We start from the raw sequence: 20417 nt of genomic DNA, 5'->3' as shown, positions 1-20417 counted from the left end.
CTCTACGGCCTCGCTTCAAAATTATCATTAATACAGACAATAACTTCGATCATACAGAGATCAAAACATCGACGGAACGAACTTTCGACCAAGCGCCAAGAACCAAACAACACAAAGATTGCAAGGAAACACCACAAAGACACGTAAGTACATCTCCAATATTGTGCTCAAAGTGCTGGTGTATTAATTAAATAATTTGGATAATTGATGTAGACTCAAAGAAGGATAAATGGTTCTTAAGGTATTGTCAACAGACTTCATAAAGTTAATTTTCACTGTATTGATCATTTATTTCACATTCTGTCACTCTGCTCACCAACCTGTTTTATGTATATATATATGTTAGATTAGATTTATGTTTAGAATAGTAATAAAGTTTGTCTGTGTTCAAAGATGATGTGACTGTGGTATATTTTGATAAATAATCTCATCCCTGTTTCTAAAAGATTTAGCTTCAAAGCTGTACCTAAATACGTGTGATATTATTTTCAATAAGCCATGAGTATAGTATTAATCCAATAAGTGAATTAATCATAAGTCACTTATTAAAGCGAATTCCTTACAGTAGAAATTGTGAGTTGATACAACTAGACGTTGTATTACGATTTCAATGGTGGAGAATCTATTAAAAGGCAAATAATCTAGTTATTTGTTATTTATCTAATTTATAATGGTTGTCGAATACGACTAATTCCATTATACATTTCATTACCTAATAAGGTACAATAAGGACAGTTTAATCTAGTCCATAGCTCACATACTTGAAGACCCTAAATTCCCTTCTAAATTTAGCATACCAAATATCCTAAATATAATGGTGTGAGAATGGGGCAATTTAAAGTTCACTCCTAAATGTCAAATTTCCTTTATTCCCTACAAAGTTTACACTTAAAACAAGCAATATAAAATATGTCAATGGATGAAAAAAAAACACAAAAAGATGTGTTTAATATATATATACATTTTATTCAGCTTCTCGGATAAATTTATCTTGCTTTAATAAAATTTAGATATTTTTACTGGAACACATATACTGATTAAGAATATGACATTTATAGTGTAGAAATTAATAATTTCTGAGTTCAATAAAATGTTTTCATATTTAAAAAGAACAGTAAGTTATTCTGAGTGACTCCAGCCAGGTCTCCTAAGCAACCAAATTGGCCCGGTTGCTAGGCAGGGTAGAGTCGCATGGGGTAACCTCCTCGTGGTGGCTATAATGTGGTTCGCTCTCGGTGGGGCGCGTGGTGAGTTGTGCGTGGATGCCTCGGTAGATGGTGTGAAACCTCCACACGTGCTATGTCTCCGCGGTTGTCAGGATGCCGGTTTGATCAGCCTCGTTGTGTTTGTGTCTGTGTCGTTGTTCGTCCATAGCGCTTCGCTGTCTTGTTTGTCCGCCCGCACGCTTCGACGCGTGGTGTTTGTGTTCGTTCACCATGTGTGTCTGCACGTGTTGTTTTCCATGCGCGCAACTGTCAGCTGTCACCCCTCCCTCTTGTTACCTTGTTAGTTCAACATTACACTCACGTGTCACTCCTCATTAGCCTCTCTTTATATTCCCCTTGTGTTTTTTGTCTGTTGCCAGATCGTGTTTTTGCGTGTTATTCACGTCGAGCTAATCTTGCTCTTTCTTGCTATTTGTGGTAATCTAATTATCTAGTCAAGTTTTATTTTTTCTTCTATTTAGATTTGCTTTGGATTCCTAGGGTTTTCCTATTTTGCTTTTCTTTTGCTGTGTCTTGATCCCAGCTTGCTCAACCCTGATATGATTTATTATTTTTTATCTTTATTGCTGTTTTCTATTTATTTTGCTATACATTAACTTTGTATAGTTTATAGATTTTTGCTTCATTTATCTCATCCCCTGTGGCTTGCATTTCGAGCAGTTTAGCCTTTCCCCTTTTTCCCCTCTCCAGTCTCACCGTCCTCCAGGCTGCTGGACAGAGCCTATTCCCTCGCCACCTCCGGGCTACCAGCATTAATCTCCCTTCCCCCTCGCCGCCCCTCACCTGCCTACACTGCCCGTTGCTTCCCCCGTCTCATTCGCCATCATCACTGACCTCTTTTGCAGACTGCTCTTGGCTGGGAGTTACCGTCTGACGGACCCAGTCTACGTTTCCTGAGGCCGTTACTATCTGTGGACCTCGTCCTGTCCGGCCCGTGCTTGTCAATTTCCCAATAAACTGTTTTGAACCCTGCAATTGAGTCCTCTTCCTTCTGAACCCTGACAGCGGTAATGCGCTCAACAAGCCACATGATAACTAGGAGCCACGAGGACTTAGTGCATTAGGAATTGGGGTGAAAAAGGGGAGGAAAAAAAATAAAAGTAAGTATTGGCAATAAAGTGTACCTGTCTGTCTGCGTTTTCTCTAAGAGTTTCTAGTGTTTTCTCCAGCTGCGCCTTCTCTTTCAGCAGGTCTGCACTCAAACTCTCAGCACTGTGCAGACTCTCTCTGTCTGAAGTCAGCTCCGTCTGCAGCTGCTGCAGCTGTGTAAACACACACACACAGACAACCTCATCACACTACATGTCCATTAACAACCTGTGTCTTTAATATCATTAGTCCATTTATCTACAAAATGCTGCTGGTGTAAACACCTCTAACAGCAGTAAAACCATCTCATTATCACAGACAGAGCTGATATACAGGCCTGATGTGTATAAACACAACTTATAATAACACATCTGACATATGGAAACAAACACACACACACACACACACACACACACACACACACACACACACACACTTAAACTGACTCTTAAATTCTGTTAAAGCATATTAAATCTAATCAGCTTTAATCTCAGTTTACTCACTGACAATTATAATCCTTATTGTTTCAGTTAATAACCCATACTGCAATTCATTAAAACGTTTTCCTTTGTGTGAGGAACAGAATTTATTCACACCTCAACATTAAGGTCAAAATGAAATCTAAATTGACTTTATTTATACATGCTCCTTATTCTGTTGTGAATTATCAATCTGTGCACATTTTGTTTCATCAAAATGTAATAAACTTCCTTTTAATAAACAGCCTCTTTCAGCTGATTTAAACCCTTCCCTCTTTATTTTTCCACCACCTGTGTATAGACAACCCAAAGTTAGAACATTACAGAAAGTATTTTGACTTTAAGGTAGATCTTAGATTTATCAGAATACACCAGGAGAGAGATAAAGATAAATATTGAGTTAAGGACCTTAAACCATCGCTAAACTCCAGAAGTCTCTGATGGTCATTCAGATGAGTGTGAACTCAGTGTTGCAGTGTATAAAAGTGAAGACATGGTGTAAACTCAGTGTAACAGTAAAGTAGTAATGCGCTGTCTGACCTTCTGTCTGAGTTTATGATTGTCTTTCTCCAGACTTTTGCTCTCATTGCACGTCCTCATCTCCTCCAGCATCCTCATCAGCATCTGATTCTCTTTCTCCAGTTTGAGCAGCTGACTGGATGTCAGTTCATTCACTTCATGACCCAGAGACTTCTGAGGCACTGCAAACACAAGCACATAAAATCCTAAATTAGTTCAGTTAAACTTCTTTGCAAACCATCATAATCTGAATTTAATCCTTAATCTTGACATGCATGACATCAACTCACATACACACCCATCTGGACTGAGAGGTTTCATGTCAGTGTATCTTCAGTTCAAGTGTGAGGTTTAGATCAGTGGACCTTTGGTTAGTTCAGGTGTTGAATTTAGGTCATTGTACCTTCAGTGAGTCTAAGTAAGGTTCTGATCCAAGATGGCGGCATGGTAGCACGCAGCGGCCACTCCGGATCCAAAATGGTGCTATTTTTGTCACTTAGCCCAACTTTTATGGCACATGGACATCGGAGAAACCGGTGTTCATGTCTACCATCGCCAGACACTGCTAAAATTGAAGATTCATGCAACAACCAAGCTGCATGATGATCTGAAGGAGAAGCTACGCAGACTCTGCTTGCTGCGGAGACTAGGCCTCCAGTCCTCGGCGTCGCCTGATGCCGGTGGCCGGGGGAGGGGATGTCTTAAGCGGTGTGCGAGGAAGCGAAAGTGCGCCAAGAGGGCGGGGATCCATGCTAGGCTAAATACAAACCCTAGCCGGCCAGCTCTCCAGTCTATCCTGCAATCAAATGTTTGCTCCTTGGACAATAAACTGTACTACATCCGACTCCAGCAGATAACGCAGCATGAGCTTAGAGACTGCAGCGTCTTTGTTTTCAAGGAGACGTGGCTCAGCGACAGTTCCGGACGCCACCATTCAGCTAGACGGGCTCACATCGTTTCGTGCCGACAGAAATGTAGCTCTGTGCGGTAAGACTTTTGGTGGGGGCTTGTGTGTTTACATCCACAGGGAATGGTGCAATAACTCTATGCCAGTCTCTAGTTACTGCTCATCGCTGTTGGAGCTTGTGGCTGTTAGATGCAGACCTTTTTATTTACCACAGGAATTCACCACTGTTATTATAACCAGAGTTTACATTCCTCCCAGTGCTAACGCTAAGGAAGTGCTCGGTGAACTGTATGGGGCTATTAGTGAACTGCAGAATGCTCACCCTGACGGACTGTTTATTGTCACCGGAGATTTCAACCATGCAAATCTCAAGACAGTGCTCCCTAAATTCCATCAGTATGTGGACTTTGCAACGAGAGGGGCAAACACACTTGATTTTGTTTACACAAACATCCCAGGCACGTACAGGGCAGAGCCCCGCCCCAACCTCGGCTACTCAGACCACATCTCTGTTATGCTAATTCCAGCATACAGACTTCTCGTCAGATGCACAAAACCGCTCCAGAAGCAGGTGAAAACCTGGCCAGCAGGAGCCATCTCTGCTCTTCAAAACTGTTTTGAGTGTACTGACTGGCACATGTTCAGGGAGGCTGCAACATATGGCGACTCTACCTACTTGGAGGATGTGGCAGCGGTAAGGGCGCTTGCACCTGAGCTAAATTATGTCTAACACCTGTCTCTAAATTCAGTGAGCACGGGGAGAATGGCATAAAAGCAGCCTCCAGTCAAGAGAGAGTGTCTGGCAAGACCATATGAAAGCACTCAGAGATTATTGTGTTGTGTTTGTAAACTGGTGAGAGAAACGGTAATTAAAGCCTCACCTGTGAATCTGAAGCCCTGTTTCCTGTGTCCTCCTTCCCTCATTGGAGTCGAGTATTACACTGGTGCCGAAACCTGGGAGATTATTATCGAAGTGATGGAAGGATATCGCCCCATAGAGTCCTCCCAGCTGGCGGAGGTCCTCCAGTCCCTTGCTGCAATGCATCAGAGCCACCAACAGTCCCTGCTTGAGCTCCGGCAGGACCAAAATCGTCGGTTCTTCGAGATCATGCGGGCTCAAGCAGAGGAGGCCACTCCAGCCACAGCCGCGACCCCGGTGGTGGGGACACCCGCCAATGCAGATACGGGCGTAGTGCCTGGGCCGGCATGTTGGACATGCGGAGACCCGGGCCACTTCCAGTGTCCGGAGATGTGCGATGCTTTTGCAGGGGAGGCGGAGCCGGGGCCGTCCTCGACCGCTTCAAGTCGGAATGATGAGGGAAGGGGAGAGGCTACCGCCCCTCCCCTAAGCACGCCTTTGACCAAGTGAGAGTAATCGATGGTCAACAACTCCGGCCGGGCATCGCCCTTCTATACCCGTATTTTGCCACTATAAATGACCGGTTGTATAGAGTGACGCAGGACGCTCAAACAAAGGAAAATGTAACACAGCTGTTGATTCCACGGAGCCACCGGGAAATGGTTTTCCAGGCAGCTCATTATAATCCCATGGCAGGTCACCTAGGAGAAAGGAAGACACTGCTCCGTCTAATAGCCCGTTTTTATTGGCCGGGCATTGGCAGCGACGTCCGCAGTTGGTGTGCGGCGTGCCACGAATGTCTGCTGGTAAACCCACCTGCCACCCCAAAAGCGCCATTGCGCCCCCTTCCACTGATTGAGGTCCCCTTCGAAAGAATTGGGATGGACCTCGTCGGACCATTAGAATGGACAGCACGCGGACATCGCTTTGTATTAGTCCTGGTGGATTATGCAACACGATATCCGGAAGCAGTGCCTCTGAGCAACATCACAGCACGTAGTGTTGCAGGGGCACTCTTCAAAATAATCTCCCGGGTGGGGATTCCGAAAGAAATCCTCACCGATCAGGGCACGACTTTTATGTCACGTACATTTTGCGAGCTTTACGAACTGTTGGGCATTAAGTCAATTCGCACTAGCGTGTACCATCCGCAGACAGATGGCCTAGTGGAATGATTAAAAAAAAAAACTCAAAAATATGATTCGTAAGTTCGTGCCCGAAGATGCTAGGAATTGGGATAAGTGGCTCGACCCCCTGTTATTCACAGTACGAGAGGTCCCGCAAGCCTCCACGGGATTTTCCCCATTCGAGCCACTTTATGGGCAGCGCCCACGCGGAGTGCTTGACGTCATCAGTGAAGCTTGGGAGGAGGGACCTTCTAATGGTAAGAATGAAATTCAGTATGTTCTTGATCTTCGAGCAAAACTCCACACACTGGGGCAATTAACACAGGAGAATTTGCTCCAGGCTCAAGAACGTCAAAGCCGGCTGTATGATAGGGGTACTCAGCTAAGGGAATTTGCACTGGGAGATAAGGTACTCGTATTGCTCCCCAACATCGAGCTCTAAATTACTCGCCAAGTGGACCCTTTGAGGTCACACGACGAGTGGGGGATCTCGATTATGAGGTTAAACAAACCAATAGAGGGGGCGCATGTCAGATATATCACCTCAACCTCCTGAAATTGTGGAGGGAGGAGGTCCCTGTGACGTTGGCCATGGCAGTTCCGGAGAGGGCGGAACTCAGAACGGAGGTAAATAAAAACCGCAATCATAACACCCCGGTCACTAGTGGAGACCGTGTCAACTCAGAGGTTTCCGAATTGCAAAAGGAGTTTTCAGATGTGTTTTCCCCTCTACCGGGTTGTACGAACATCATCCAGCACCACATCGTGCCAGGAGTGGTGGTACGTAGCCGCCGCTATCGCTTGCCCGAACATAAAAAGAAAATAGTTCAGGAGGAATTGGATGCGATGCTTGATATGGGCGTAACAGAGGAATCCCACAGTGATTGGTCCAGCCCGGTTGTTCTTGTTCCCAAGAGTGATGGGTCTGTACGGTTCTGTGTGGATTATAGAAAAGTCAACGCGGTGTCTAAATGCAAACCCAATGCCCCGTGTTGATGAGTTGCTCGATCGGTTGGGTACTGCTCGGTTTTATTCAACCTTGGATTTAACGAAGGGTTATTGGCAGATCCCCTTGACACCAATTTCCCGTGAGAAAACAGCCTTCTCCATGCTGTTTGGATTACACTAATTTGTGACACTTCCATTCGGTTTGTTTGGGGCCCCGGCCACATTTCAGCGCCTCATGGATCGGATCCTCAGACCACACACCGCTTACGCCGGGCGGTCCTGAGGTCGCTGCGGCGGGCAGGGCTCATGGAAAACCCCAAGAAGTGCACGATTGGGCGTGTGGAGGTACGGTATCTGGGGTTCCACTTGGGTCATGGCCGGGTGCGTCCCCAAATTGACAAGACCGTGGCGATTGCAACTTGCCCAAGACCTAAGACCAAAAAGGGGGTGAGGCAGTTCCTGGGGCTGGCTGGCTATTATAGGAGGTTTGTGCCTAATTATTCGGACGTCACCAGCCCGCTGACTGAACTCACTAAAATGGGGGCTCCAGACCCGGTCCAATGGTCGGGGCAGTGCCAACAGGCGTTTACGTAGGTTAAAGCTGCACTTTGTGGGGGGCCACTTTTACATGCACCTAACTTCTCTCTCCCTATCTTATTGCAGACGGAAGCTTCAGACAGAGGGCTGGGGGCTGTAATCTCGCAGGTGGTGGAGGGGGAGAAGAACCCAGTGCTGTACATCAGCCATAAGCTCTCCTTGAGGGAAAAAAGTACAGCACCGTGAATAAGGAGTGTCTGGCCATCAAGTGGGCGGTCCTCACGCTCTAATAATACCTGCTGGGGCGGGCCTTCACTCTCTGCTCGGATCACGCCCCACTTCAATGGCTCCACTGCATGAAGGGATCCTAACGCCCGGATCACCCGTTGGTATCTGGCCCTCCAGCCCTTTAATTTCAAGGTGGTCCACAGACCGGGGGTGCAGATGGCTGTCGCTGACTTCCTCTCCAGAAATGGGGGGAGTGGTAGGCAGGCCGGATGGCGCCCTGGCCTGAGTTGGGCGGTGGGGTATGTGGCAGTAGGGGCGTGGTCAAGCACCCGTCCGGGAGAGAAAGCTGTAAGGGCGCTTGCACCTGAGCTAAATTATGTCTAACACCTGTCTCTAATTTCAGTGAGCACAGGGAGAGCGGCATAAAAGCAGCCATAGAGCCTCCAGTCGAGAGAGAGAGTCTGGCAAGGCCATAAGAAAGCAAACTGGTGAGAGAAACAGTAATTAAAGCCTCACCTGTGAATCTGAAGCCCTGTTTCCTGTGTCCTCCTTCCCTCCTTGGAGTGGAGTATTACAGAGGAATACCCAGCATCAGTGACCAGTTACATCAGTAAGTGCATTGATGATGTCACCTTCTCCAATACCATCACCAAACACTCAGAGAAGATGTTCAATTGGGTTTAAGTCAGGGCTCTGGCTGGGCCATTCAAGAACAGTCACGGAGTTGTTGTGAGCCACTCCTTTGTTATTTTAGCAGTGTGCTTAGGGTCATTGTCTTGTTGGAAGGTGAACCTTCGGCCCAGTCTGAGGTCCAGAGCACTCTGGAGAAGGTTTTCATCCAGGATATCCCTGTACTTGGCCGCATTCATCTTTCCCTCGATTGCAACCAGTCGTCCTGTCCCTGCAGCTGAAAAACACCCCCACAGCATGATGCTGCCACCACCGTGCTTCACTGTTGAGACTGTATTGGACAGGTGATGAGCAGTGCCTGGTTTTCTCCACACATACCGCTTAGAATTAAGGCCAAAAAGTTCTATCTTGGTCTCATCAGACCAGAGAATCTTATTTATCACCATCTTGGAGTCCTTCAGGTGTTTTTTAGTAAACTCCATGCGGGCTTTCATGTGTCTTGTACTGAGGAGAGGCTTCCGTCGGGCCACTCTGCCATAAAGCCCCGACTGGTGGATGGCTGCAGTGATGGTTGACTTACTACAACTTTCTCCCTTCTCCAGACTGCATCTCTGGAGCTCAGCCACAGTGATCTTTGGGTTCTTCTTTACCTCTCTCACCAAGGCTCTTCTCCCCCGATAGCTCAGTTTGGCCGGACGGCCAGCTCTAGGAAGGGTTCTGGTCGTCCCAAAAGTCCTCCATTTAAGGATTATGGAGGCCACTGTGCTCTTATGAACGTTAAGGGCAGCAGAAATTTTTTTGGAACCTTGGCCAGATCTGTGCCTTGCCACAATTCTGTCTCTGAGCTCTTCAGGCAGTTCCTTTGACCTCATGATTCTCATTTGCTCTGACATGCACTGTGAGCTGTAAGGTCTTATATAGACAGGTGTGTGGCTTTCCTAATCAAGTCCAATCAGTATAATCAAACACAGCTGGACTCAATTGAAGGTGTAGAACCATCTCAAGGATGATCAGAAGAAATGGACAGCACCCACTCATAGAGTTAAATATATGAGTGTCACAGCAAAGGGTCTGAATACTTAGGACCATGTGATATTTCAATTTTTCTTTTTTAATAAATGTGCAAAAATGTCAACAATTCTGTGTTTTTCTGTCAATATGGGGTGCTGTGTGTACAATAATGAGGAAAAAAAATGAACTTAAATGATTTTAGCAAATGGCTGCAATATAACAAAGAGTGAAAAATGTAAGGGGGTCTGAATACTTTCCGTACCCACTGTATAACAAAAAGAACCATTAAGAATACCGTTAAAGTACCAGATCGATAAGCAGTATCGGTAAGAGTAATACCATTAAAACCTTAACGATACCCATCCCTAGTTATACCTGTGCTTCTCTTGGATGCTCTGAATATTGGATTACGTGTCTGGACTGCCCCTTAATTAAAGATCCATTTGGATCTCAACCTTCGTGTCTCGGAGCAGTTCGTAACACCTGCTTTGTTTATTTAATATATTTGTTATACATTATTTATACAATATGTTTTTACATTATACATTTTTCATTTACATGTACAAGTGCAGATTGGTCAAGTGTTCAATAAATGTATTTGTTGAGAAATTTTGTCTATCTTAAGTAATTATTTGTGTTACATTTTGTCTTTCAAATAAAAGGTTCAAATAATAGGTTAAAAACAAGCAAATATCGGCCAAAATAAATCGGCAGCATTAATTGGCCATTGGCCGACCCAGATTTCAAAAGATCGGCATCGGCCTGAAAAAAACAATATCGGTCGACCTCTAGTTTAGACCTAACTTTTTTAGAAGTACCTTTTGTGAATTCAGGTGTGGGGTTTAGATCAGTGCACCTTCATTAAGTTTAGGTGAGGGAATTTAGATCAGTTGACCTTCAGTGAGTTCAGGTTAAGGGTTTAGATCAGTGCACCTTTGGTAAGTGTAGGTGTGGGACTTTAAATCAGTATCCCTTTGTGAATTCAATTATGGGGTTTAGATAAGTGCACTTTCTGAGTTCAGTTGTGGGGTTTAGATGAGTGCTCCTTCTGTGTATTCATTTATGGGGTTTACATCAGTGTGTCTTATGTGAGTTCAGTTGTGAGGTATAGATTGGTTCATCTTCTGTTAATTCAGGTGAAGTGCGTAGATCAGTGCACCTTCGGTAGATTCAGGCATGGGGTTTAGATCAGTTTACCTTCAGTGAGTTCAGGTGTGGTTTTGGATAGTTGCTCTAATTCCCAGCCCAGATGCAGAGACTCGTCCATACTCTGTTTCTGGGCCATCTCTAGCATCAGGTTCTCCTCCAGCAGCTCCTCCATACGCTTTCTGTCTATGTCTCGCTCCTGAAACACATCCTCACATGTCAGTATCTAATTTAGTGTAGAGCTGTGCAGATATAATCATATTTCAGATTTTTTTTCTAACAATTTTGTATCAAAGTTTTAGAACAGTTCTCAGAACTAACAGAACTAAACAACTGGTGTCAAAGTGATTTTATGAAGTCAGTTCCACTCAAGTTCACACAGGTGTCCTTGCAGAGTAACTACAGGTGTAGTTCATCACATTAACTATGTTCCACAGCTGACAACCAGAAAGTGTCACAAAACCTCATTTTCACACACTATATCTATTGTTTTACATATGATGAGGTAGTTGGTAGTGTCCAGTCATTGTGTAGTGCTGTATTAATGGAGTGTATGTTTATATATGGTCTTTTTTCTCACCATCTCCATGTCGTGGATTTTGTTCTTTAGCTGCAGGTTTTCTTTCTCCAACTCATGAAGTTTATCAGATCGAGCTCTGAATGACTCTAACTGATCTTCCAGCATGATCTTGGTCTCTAGTAGAACATGATTGTCTTCTTTCAACTCCTGTATGATTAAATATAATCAATAACTGACATTACATTTCCATCATCCTTTGATGAGCAGATAGTCACATGACACACCTCGACTCTGGTCCTGTAGAACTCGATGTCGTGCAGTTTCTCTTTGTAGCGCATCACTTCACTTTCCAGTTTGTCCACTCTGACAGCCTTCTCTCTCAGTGCATCCAGCTCGTCACGATATGCCCGCAAGGAACGGGCATCAGTCATCAACTGTAAGTTCTGATTATCAGACAATGACACATGTCTCAGATACTCAAGTTTTTACTTCATGATAGTTGTCTGTCTGTCCATCTGTCTGAATTAATCTAGACTGCTGTCGGTGGGTTTATTTATCCAGTGAATCGGACACACAGAGCACTTGTTTAGGATACTGGCATCTTCACTTCATGACATGTGACTGTGTGTTTGAATGACTAATCTTGGTGGGTTGATTTATTTCATGTATTAAACACACACACTGATACAGTCATATCTTCATGACTCTTCAACACAACAAAATCTTTAGCCACCACACCATACTATCACTTTGAATTTTGCCTGTTGCCAAAGAGGCATAACAATATCAGGTGGCATTGTCCTCAAACTGTTCAGGTACCCCCAGGACATGCTGTCGATGATGCTTACCTTTTTTTTTTTCAGTGTAACAAAGCATTAAATAAATACCAACCTTTATGATAAAATTAAAATATGTGGAGAGGCAATATGGCCAATCTTAAGAACATTGGTACCGGTGGACTTCATATGACCACAGCAAACTAAAGAAGCCCAAATTACAAAAAAGTTAAATAAATATGTCAGTTGTTACAAGTAGGTAAAAATACTACAAAGTGTTTAATTTCAATAGGCTAAAGTATTGTCGAAATAAAGCCTGACTTCTATTTCTTAATTGACATTGTTGATTTTATCTCATCAATATTGAAGATTAAACCAAATTTGTAGGTGGAGTAGAGAATAAACAGTTTACATTGAAATCCAAGATGAGTTCAAGAGTTATAAGCAGATACATTTGTCAACTTTGAGCAGTTGGTGGCACCTTAGAATTTGATTGGTAGACTTCAAAATTGGCCTGAGGAACTCTGAATGGTTCTATAGGCTGCCAAAAGAATAATCAGGAAACTAACAAATGGAATAAAGTGCCCACACACCTCCAGTTGCCTCTAAATATCTGTGCAGTGACTGCCTGTGCTTTTATTGGCTGTGTAAAGCTGTGACATGTAAGTAGTTAAAGGAATTACAGTTATCATCACACATTAAGACTAATAATGACATAAACGCCTCACTTCTTGCTGCAGTCTCTTGACTTCTGTCTGCATGTTGTCCAGCTCTTGTCTGCAGTCCTGTAGCTGCTCAGTTTTCTCCTCTCTGAAACACAAAAACATCAACTAACATTTAACCTACACAATACACATAACATTGCAAAACACTGGGATTCTGCGCTTACAATCTTACGTTGTGCTTTATCAAATTTAAGGCTCCCACATAATTTTTTAGGACAGTTTATGTGCCCAACACCTTTAATGTCATACTGTTGGACTCTTCTAAAGCCATGTTGTGGAATATATGACTAAATGACCTTGCTAAAACTCTTTGAAGCAAATGGCAGAATAATTACATTTGATATAATAAAGGCACAATGACCAAAAAAATGCTGATAAAATCATCCATATTTAACATTTAATTGGAAATGTCACACATATCAGCTAAAATTGCAAATATGAATGTTTGGAAAATATGCTGTCATCCACTGAAATTGAGGTTTTGATTGGTTCTGCCACTGATTCATTTTGTCTGTGCTAACAATTCTGCACTCTGTGTCAGTGCTTGAAACAGGATTGCTGGCATTGAGCACAATTTGAATAATTTCTGCAAGTTCTGTGTTCATTGTTTTTCCCGCACAAATGTATTCACTACAATTATGTAGATGAATATTAGTAAATTAATCCACACAAACAAATAAAATAAAATGTCTTTCTATCAGACAATAATTCCAGAATCAGTAAATCAGTCAATTAACTCTACTGCATCCTTCTCTGTCTCTAGTGCATCAGATTGAGTAGCTCTTTAAACACTTGTTGAGTTTAGTGTGAGCGTGCATGTCAGAATTAATCTGACATGCAAATGGCAACGGAATAAAACTAATGAAAACTAAAAAACTAAATTAATAATCAATAAAGCACATGATCGCATCACGTCATGCTGGGAAACAAGTTTCTGAAGAGAACATTCATAATGTAAGCTGTATACTTTAGAATCAGAATAAAACTAGAGGTAACAATGAACAAAAGTGAGATTGTTTTATTCTGCCACAAAGTGTATAAATCGTCTCAATACTAAGTCATATGTATCATCTAAGCTGGGAATTACCACCCATTTTCAGAAATGAATTTCAGGCACTGTGTGCATACAGTTTTATTATAATATTTTCCATGACATTTCTATAATTGGAAAACTGCATTGTGAAAATATAGGTTTTTCAGGATGCACGGCATTGTGCAGTAATGAGTAGCGGGGTGGTGTGGATCTGAGCCAGTTATCTGACGGTTGTAAGTTCAAACCGCAAATGAACGATTATCTTTACACCCACACTGGAGCTCAGGTTCCACGCACTAACTAGAGGCAAAGTCCTGGACAGATAAGGCTATGTGTCTCTGCAGTAATAAATTAATGTCTATCATGATCTATGATGCCAAGGACTGGAATAGGAAGTGGAAATGTGTGATTGTTTAATGGCACACAGTGGCTTAAAATAGAATGACCTAATTTTACCCTGCTGTTGAACACACTGAGCTACAAACCGCATGCTCCATTCAGGGTTTTTACAGCCGATACTGATATTCTCGTTATCTGATCAGCCAATACCGATCTGTAACAAGGTTAAAATGGGAAAGGAGGAGATGGGAACCAGCTGAACAGTCAAAGTAATATTTAAATTTAAAAGTACACCAAAAAACACAAAACATAAACGCACGGCAGCTGCGTGTGGCTCTCTCTCGAACTACCGCATCCCGCTGCACTTATCCCTCTCCTTGGCCTGTCGTGCGTAGTCATGGCCCGGCCCTACCCTCCTCCTCGTCACACAATAATTTAAATTTTTATCAGGAGCTGTCAAAAAACGTCACTGTTAACTGAATTTCCCCATTGGTAAAACTATAGATGTTGCCTAGTTATTGCTGCCAAAAATAGGTTGTAGGATGGTTAATTGACCATAAAAATACAAAACACCAAAAAAAAACTAAAACGTTTTTTAATAGGCCTTTAAAACAAGAGGGCTTACACAAAATATTCTTTATATAAGAATAGATAGCCCTATAAAAAATGAGGCTTAGTGTCAAACTGAAGTCAAAATTATAACTCATAAGTGCAATTACACTTGTTTATTAATTTCATGCTTAATTTAAGTATTAAAAGTATTATGAATAATTATGTCATTTTTATGTTATATTTTATTTATTTTGCATCATATTTATTGCATCATATTATACTATCTAAATATTGTATATACAGTAGAATTATTATATTTATAACTACATTTTCTGCCTTTTCATTGTGTTGAATGATGGTAATATTAGTTCCTCTTTCACTTGTTCCAGCAGGAGCTTTAATGAGGGGAACACAGGCTCTCGTGCGATGAAAGGAGAAGATTAACTGCTTCTGAAGCGCCATGATGCATGCACCAAAATAAAAGAGAAGATTTTGATAGTGAACGTAAAGCACTCCTGTTTTACTTTAATTTACTTTTCACATAATGGCAAATGTTCTTGGTCATTGTGGGTTAATACATGCTGTGTTTAATATAATATAATAAATTATGACCATTAACTTCAAACAACTCAATTTAGATTTAATTAGTAATTTAAGTGAAGGAGAACCCCCCAAAAAAAAACACTTGGTTACACAATGACCATGGATAAATATCAGTCTTGCATTATGTGGTATTGCAAACAGAAATACTCCAATACATTTTTCAATATCTAACAAACCACACACCCAATGAATGTGAGATTACTAAATATACAGCCTTTCTGATATTGGATGAAGTTACTACCAATTTGATTGTGTTATAATTATCTGCGCAGATGCACAACAGAAGTGCACGAGCCGGCTTTATTGGATTCCAGTAAAAAGCAGTAATGCAGATGACAGTCATTTCCTCTCATGTAAAGCTCTTCCTCTAATGCTCTATTGTGTGCTGTGAGTAAAGTGCTCTTAGAGGAAGCTGAATAATTTACAACACAGTGAATGCACTTCAGTATTGATGAGGCATTACAGGAAGTGCAGGATGAAGATCATTCAGTTCAGGTATTAGTTCATGATAACACACAGCAGTGTGAGTTTGTTCTGAAATACTCACAGCTCCTGTCGCAGGCGTCTGATTTTAGCTTTGGCGTCGGCGAGCTCTACAGACAGATGTTGGACGCTCTCTGTGCGTCTTATGCTGGGCGACTCGCCGGGTGACGGAGCGACATGAAGTGCTGGAGAGATGTGTCCACAGTCTCGCTCCAGAGTCAAAGACACTATCGTCTGACATCACACACACACACACACACACATGCATGCATACACATGTTGGGTTTCCATGTTTTATGGGGACCTTCCATAGACATAATTGTTTGTATATTGTACAAACTTTATGTTATATCCCCTAACCCTAAACCTAACCCTCACAGAAAACTTTCTGCATTTTTACATTTTAAAAAACATAATTTATTATGATTTATAAGCTGTTTTCCTCATAGGGACTGACAATATGTCCCCACAACGTCAGGTTTTACTATCCTTATGGGGACATTTGGTCCCCACAAAGTGATAAATACACGCTCACACACACACACAGTGAGCACTCCACGGGTTTTGTAGTGTTTGGTTTGGTTGTGTTTTGTGTCATTGTGTGGTACCTCAGCGTGTTGGTCTCTCTCGTCTACAAGTCGTTTGAGGTGAAAGCTCACGTGTTTCAGGAGTGTGTCTTTATCCTGAGACACACACTCACCCTCATCCAGACACTGAAGATCCAACACATTCTCCTGGTTATGAGTCACCTTCAACACACACACACACACACACATAAATATTACAATAACGCTGGTTAAAACAATGTGTTGGTCATGTGACGTGATTCAGACCTCTTGAATGTGAGCGGCGATGGCAGCCTTTGTGTCAAAGTCCAGCAGCGTCTGTATCCCATCGATGTATTCCTCCTTCCTGTCACACTGAACATACACACAGACAGTGAGTTTGTGTGTCTCTGTACATTAACTCAGTTCCACACATTCATTCACATCTGATCATGCAGTAATGATGTGACACAACATGTCACTCATCATGTGACGTGTGTCATACACTGTGCTGACAGATGGAGGGTATTGATAATGTAATATCTGTATGGATTCAGTCACCTGTACAGCACAGCCCAATAACAGCAGTAATAACTTCCTCATCTCTTCAAGAGCTTGTTCTGAAACACACACATAAAATATTAATAAACGTCAACAGACTAATTACTGATCCAGCATGAATTCTCTGTTGAGTGAATTTAAATGTAATGATCTCTCACTACCTGCACATGTTCTGCCTCATAAACATCTTCATACTAAGATTCATATTTTGTCCACATACATTACCTAATAATAATAATAATACAAGTTCCAAACATAAGTTCAGGAGGAGTTTGTTTGTTTAGTTTTGTCAGTCACATTTCAAGGATGATATATATAAGCAGCTGCTTCCTTCATTTCAGTGACAATTCTTCAGGCATCACTCTAACTCCTAAATACAGTTACGTTCACACAGTTGGAATATTAAGGAGATTGATGACTGCATTCTATAACCGAAGTGACACTTGTGCATTTTAAGTACTCACATCAGTATTTTCACTGAACCTGTGCTGTGTGAACAGAACCACACTGGAACGCTATTCGCCTGTCACGTCATATAACGCCAGATTCACTTTGCTTTGAATATTAAACATTTACACAGTAGTAATACTTTTCTGTCTTCCATTTCACACAATCAGTTGAATAGAGCTCTCATTTCTGCTGGACCTTTATTTTGAAAGATCTTTGATGTTCTTCATGTATAGGGTTCTATATATTAAGCTTCCTGCAACTTGCAAAATGAATCTCCGAGCTGCAACAGATAAAGAGTTAATTTGAGAGTTCACAGCCGTTTATACACTAAACACATTGATCTGTGGCTACTATTGGACACACTGCATGAAAATCAAGTATTAGTAGTGTGTGTTGCATTTGTGTGAGTGCTCGTGCCTGTGTGTGTGTGTGTGTGTGTGTGGATGACAGCGCAGAGAGGCACCTCTTATTCATACTGTGGTGCACGGTGCATGTGACTGTATATTATTTCATTAAATTACATCCTTCTGCTATTTAATGATCACACTAGGCCATTTAGAGTCTTTTTTATTATTATTTTCAAATGGCCTTTGATTTCATCTCAAAACTCACATTACATTACATTTTGCTAATGGCAGCATACTTTATTATGGTACGAAATTAACAACATGATGATATCGTACTGTTTAAATTTATTTGGTATCACGATAGTTCTTTAGTACCGGTATACCGCACTTTTTTTCAGGTTGGATCAGCTAATGCGCATGCGTGTCCTTGAGTTGATTACAGGCGATGACTTTGGTGATTGGCTCTTTTGCCTGTAAGGCGGGCGTTCCAATTTCTCCCATTCATTTTAATACCAGTGGTCCGTCTCTTCTAAACTGTCTCTGTATATGTACAACACGGCCAAATGTCCTGCAGTTTATTTATTTATTTATTCTTTTATTTAATTATTTTGCTAGTTTGTTTATATGAAGACATGCACTGGTGGCCAGAAGTTTGGAATAATGTACAGATTTTGCTCTTATGGAAAGAAATTGGTACTTTTATTCACCAAAGTGGCATTCAACAGATCACAATGTATAGTCAGGACATTAATAACATGAACAATACCTAATACAATTTGAAAAAAAAAAAAAATTCAGAACTTCTTAAACTACTTCAAAGAGTTCTCATCATAAAATCCTCCACGTATAGCAATGACAGCTTTGCAGATCCTTGGCATTCTAGCTGTCAGTTTGTCCAGATACTCAGGTGACCTTTCACCCCACACTTCCTGTAGCACTTGCCATAGATTTGGCTGTCTTGTCGGGCACTTCTCATGCACCTTACAGTCTAGATGATCCCACAAAAGGCTGATGGGGTTAAGATCCATAACACTCTTTTCCAATTATCTGTTGTCCAATGTCTGTGTTTCTTTGCCCACTCTAACCTTTTCTTTTTTTTTTCTGTTTCAAAAGTGGCTTTTTCTTTGCAATTCTTCCCATAAGGCCCTTACGCCTGAGTCTTCTCTTTACTGTTGTACATGAAACTGGTGTTGAGCGTGTAGAATTCAATGAAGCTGTCAGCTGAGGACATGTGAGGCGTCTATTTCTCAAACTAGAGACTCTGATGTACTTCTCCTCTTGTTTAGTTGTACATCTGGTTTTCCACATCTCTTTCTGTCCTTGTTAGAGCCAGTTGTCTTGTCTTTGAAGAAGGCAGTTACACCTTTGTATGAAATCTTCAGTTTCTCCGTATTTCAAGCATTGTATATTTTCCTTTATTCCTCAAAACAATGATTGATTGACGAGTTTCTAGAGAAAGATGTTTATTTTTTTGCCATTTTTGACCTAATATTGACCGTAAGACAAGACAGTCTATTGCATAATGTGGCAACTCAAAAACAAACATAAATACAATGTTAAGCTTCATTTAACGAACCAAATAGCTTTCATTTGATATAATATCAAGTGATTTTCTATTAGCAAATTAGTAATTTTGCATGATTACTCAAGGGTAAGGTTTTGGATTGATAGCTGCTGGAAATGGGGCCTGTCTAGATTTTTATTCAGATAGTGATGGTGCTGTTTTTTACATTAGTAATGTCCTGACTATACTTAGTGATAAGTTGAATGCCGTTTTTGTGAATTAAAGTACCAATTTCCTTCCAAAACAACACAATCTGTACATTATTCCAAACTTTTGGCTGCCAGTGTATATACATTGTAGTGTATAGTAGGTTTGGTTAAAATATAGTTTATTTGCTTTTGAGTCTTTTCTACAATCTCCGGATTATTTTATTTTTCTGTTACACCCAGAGTTGCTGAGTTCAGCATGAGCCGCGCAGCAAAAATAGGCTCGGCGCCGAAACTATCCGCTCACTGGGACTTTTACTTAAAAGAATGAAAACGTCTTAATTTAAATACTGAAGATGCAGTACTATTTATTAGGGATGCACCGATTCGATACCTGGATCAGTATCGGCTCTGATACTGAAGCTTTCAGATGATACTGTGTGTTAGTCATGTTCGTTACTGTCAAGCTCCAAAAATGACATAAAAGAACCATTAAAACACCATTAAAGCATTTCATATGACTCATGCATTTTATCCAAAGCCACTTGAAGAGGTGCGATAGCTCTGTGAATAACAAAAGGCTGTGTTTAATAAGTAAATATATAAAATGCACCCGCAGCTCCAGCGTGCTATTGAATGGAGCTGTTCTGTTTACACACACCCGCAGCAATTTTAGTCTTCACATGTTGTGCAATATTTGAGCGCTACTCACGAACAACATCTCCGATGTAGATACTCAATAGTTCGGTTCACTTATAATATGCATTTAGAATGGCACCAAAGGTGCATTTTACCATAATTTGAATAAGAAGTGAATTAAACTAGGTTAAAGCTCTGGGTTACTCATCAGAAGGTCAGGGGTTCAAGCCCCAACACCACCAAGACACCACTGTTGGGCCCTTGAGCAAGGCCCTTGAACCTATCGGCTCCAGGGGCGCCGTATCATGGCTGACCCTGCACTCTGAACCCAGCTTAGCTTAGCTTAGCTGGGATATGTGAAAAATAAATAATTTCACCATGTATATGCAGAAATGTATGTATAATGTGTGACAATTGATCAATTAAAT

At 41.6% G+C, this 20417-nt stretch overlaps 1 protein-coding gene across 3 annotated transcripts in view; it reads right to left on the bottom strand.

The window, feature by feature from the left end:
• ccdc88ab (coiled-coil domain containing 88Ab) overlaps nt 1–20417 on the bottom strand; it is an 80065-nt gene that overhangs the window by 35962 nt on the left and 23686 nt on the right. For all 3 annotated transcript variants that reach the window (XM_052151273.1, XM_052151275.1, XM_052151274.1), the window contains exons 5-14: nt 16844–16902; nt 16571–16657; nt 16346–16486; nt 15802–15971; nt 12731–12812; nt 11511–11669; nt 11287–11433; nt 10758–10905; nt 3335–3495; nt 2351–2488 (exon numbers count right to left, since the gene is read on the bottom strand). In XM_052151273.1, the coding sequence (XP_052007233.1) occupies nt 2351–2488; nt 3335–3495; nt 10758–10905; nt 11287–11433; nt 11511–11669; nt 12731–12812; nt 15802–15971; nt 16346–16486; nt 16571–16657; nt 16844–16902 (1292 nt within the window). The remainder of the gene's footprint in view (nt 1–2350; nt 2489–3334; nt 3496–10757; nt 10906–11286; nt 11434–11510; nt 11670–12730; nt 12813–15801; nt 15972–16345; nt 16487–16570; nt 16658–16843; nt 16903–20417) is intronic.

Source organism: Xyrauchen texanus, chromosome 20 (assembly GCF_025860055.1).
Source record: "Xyrauchen texanus isolate HMW12.3.18 chromosome 20, RBS_HiC_50CHRs, whole genome shotgun sequence".
Lineage (NCBI taxonomy): Eukaryota > Metazoa > Chordata > Actinopteri > Cypriniformes > Catostomidae > Xyrauchen > Xyrauchen texanus.
This window is presented reverse-complemented; position numbering and strand designations above follow the sequence as displayed.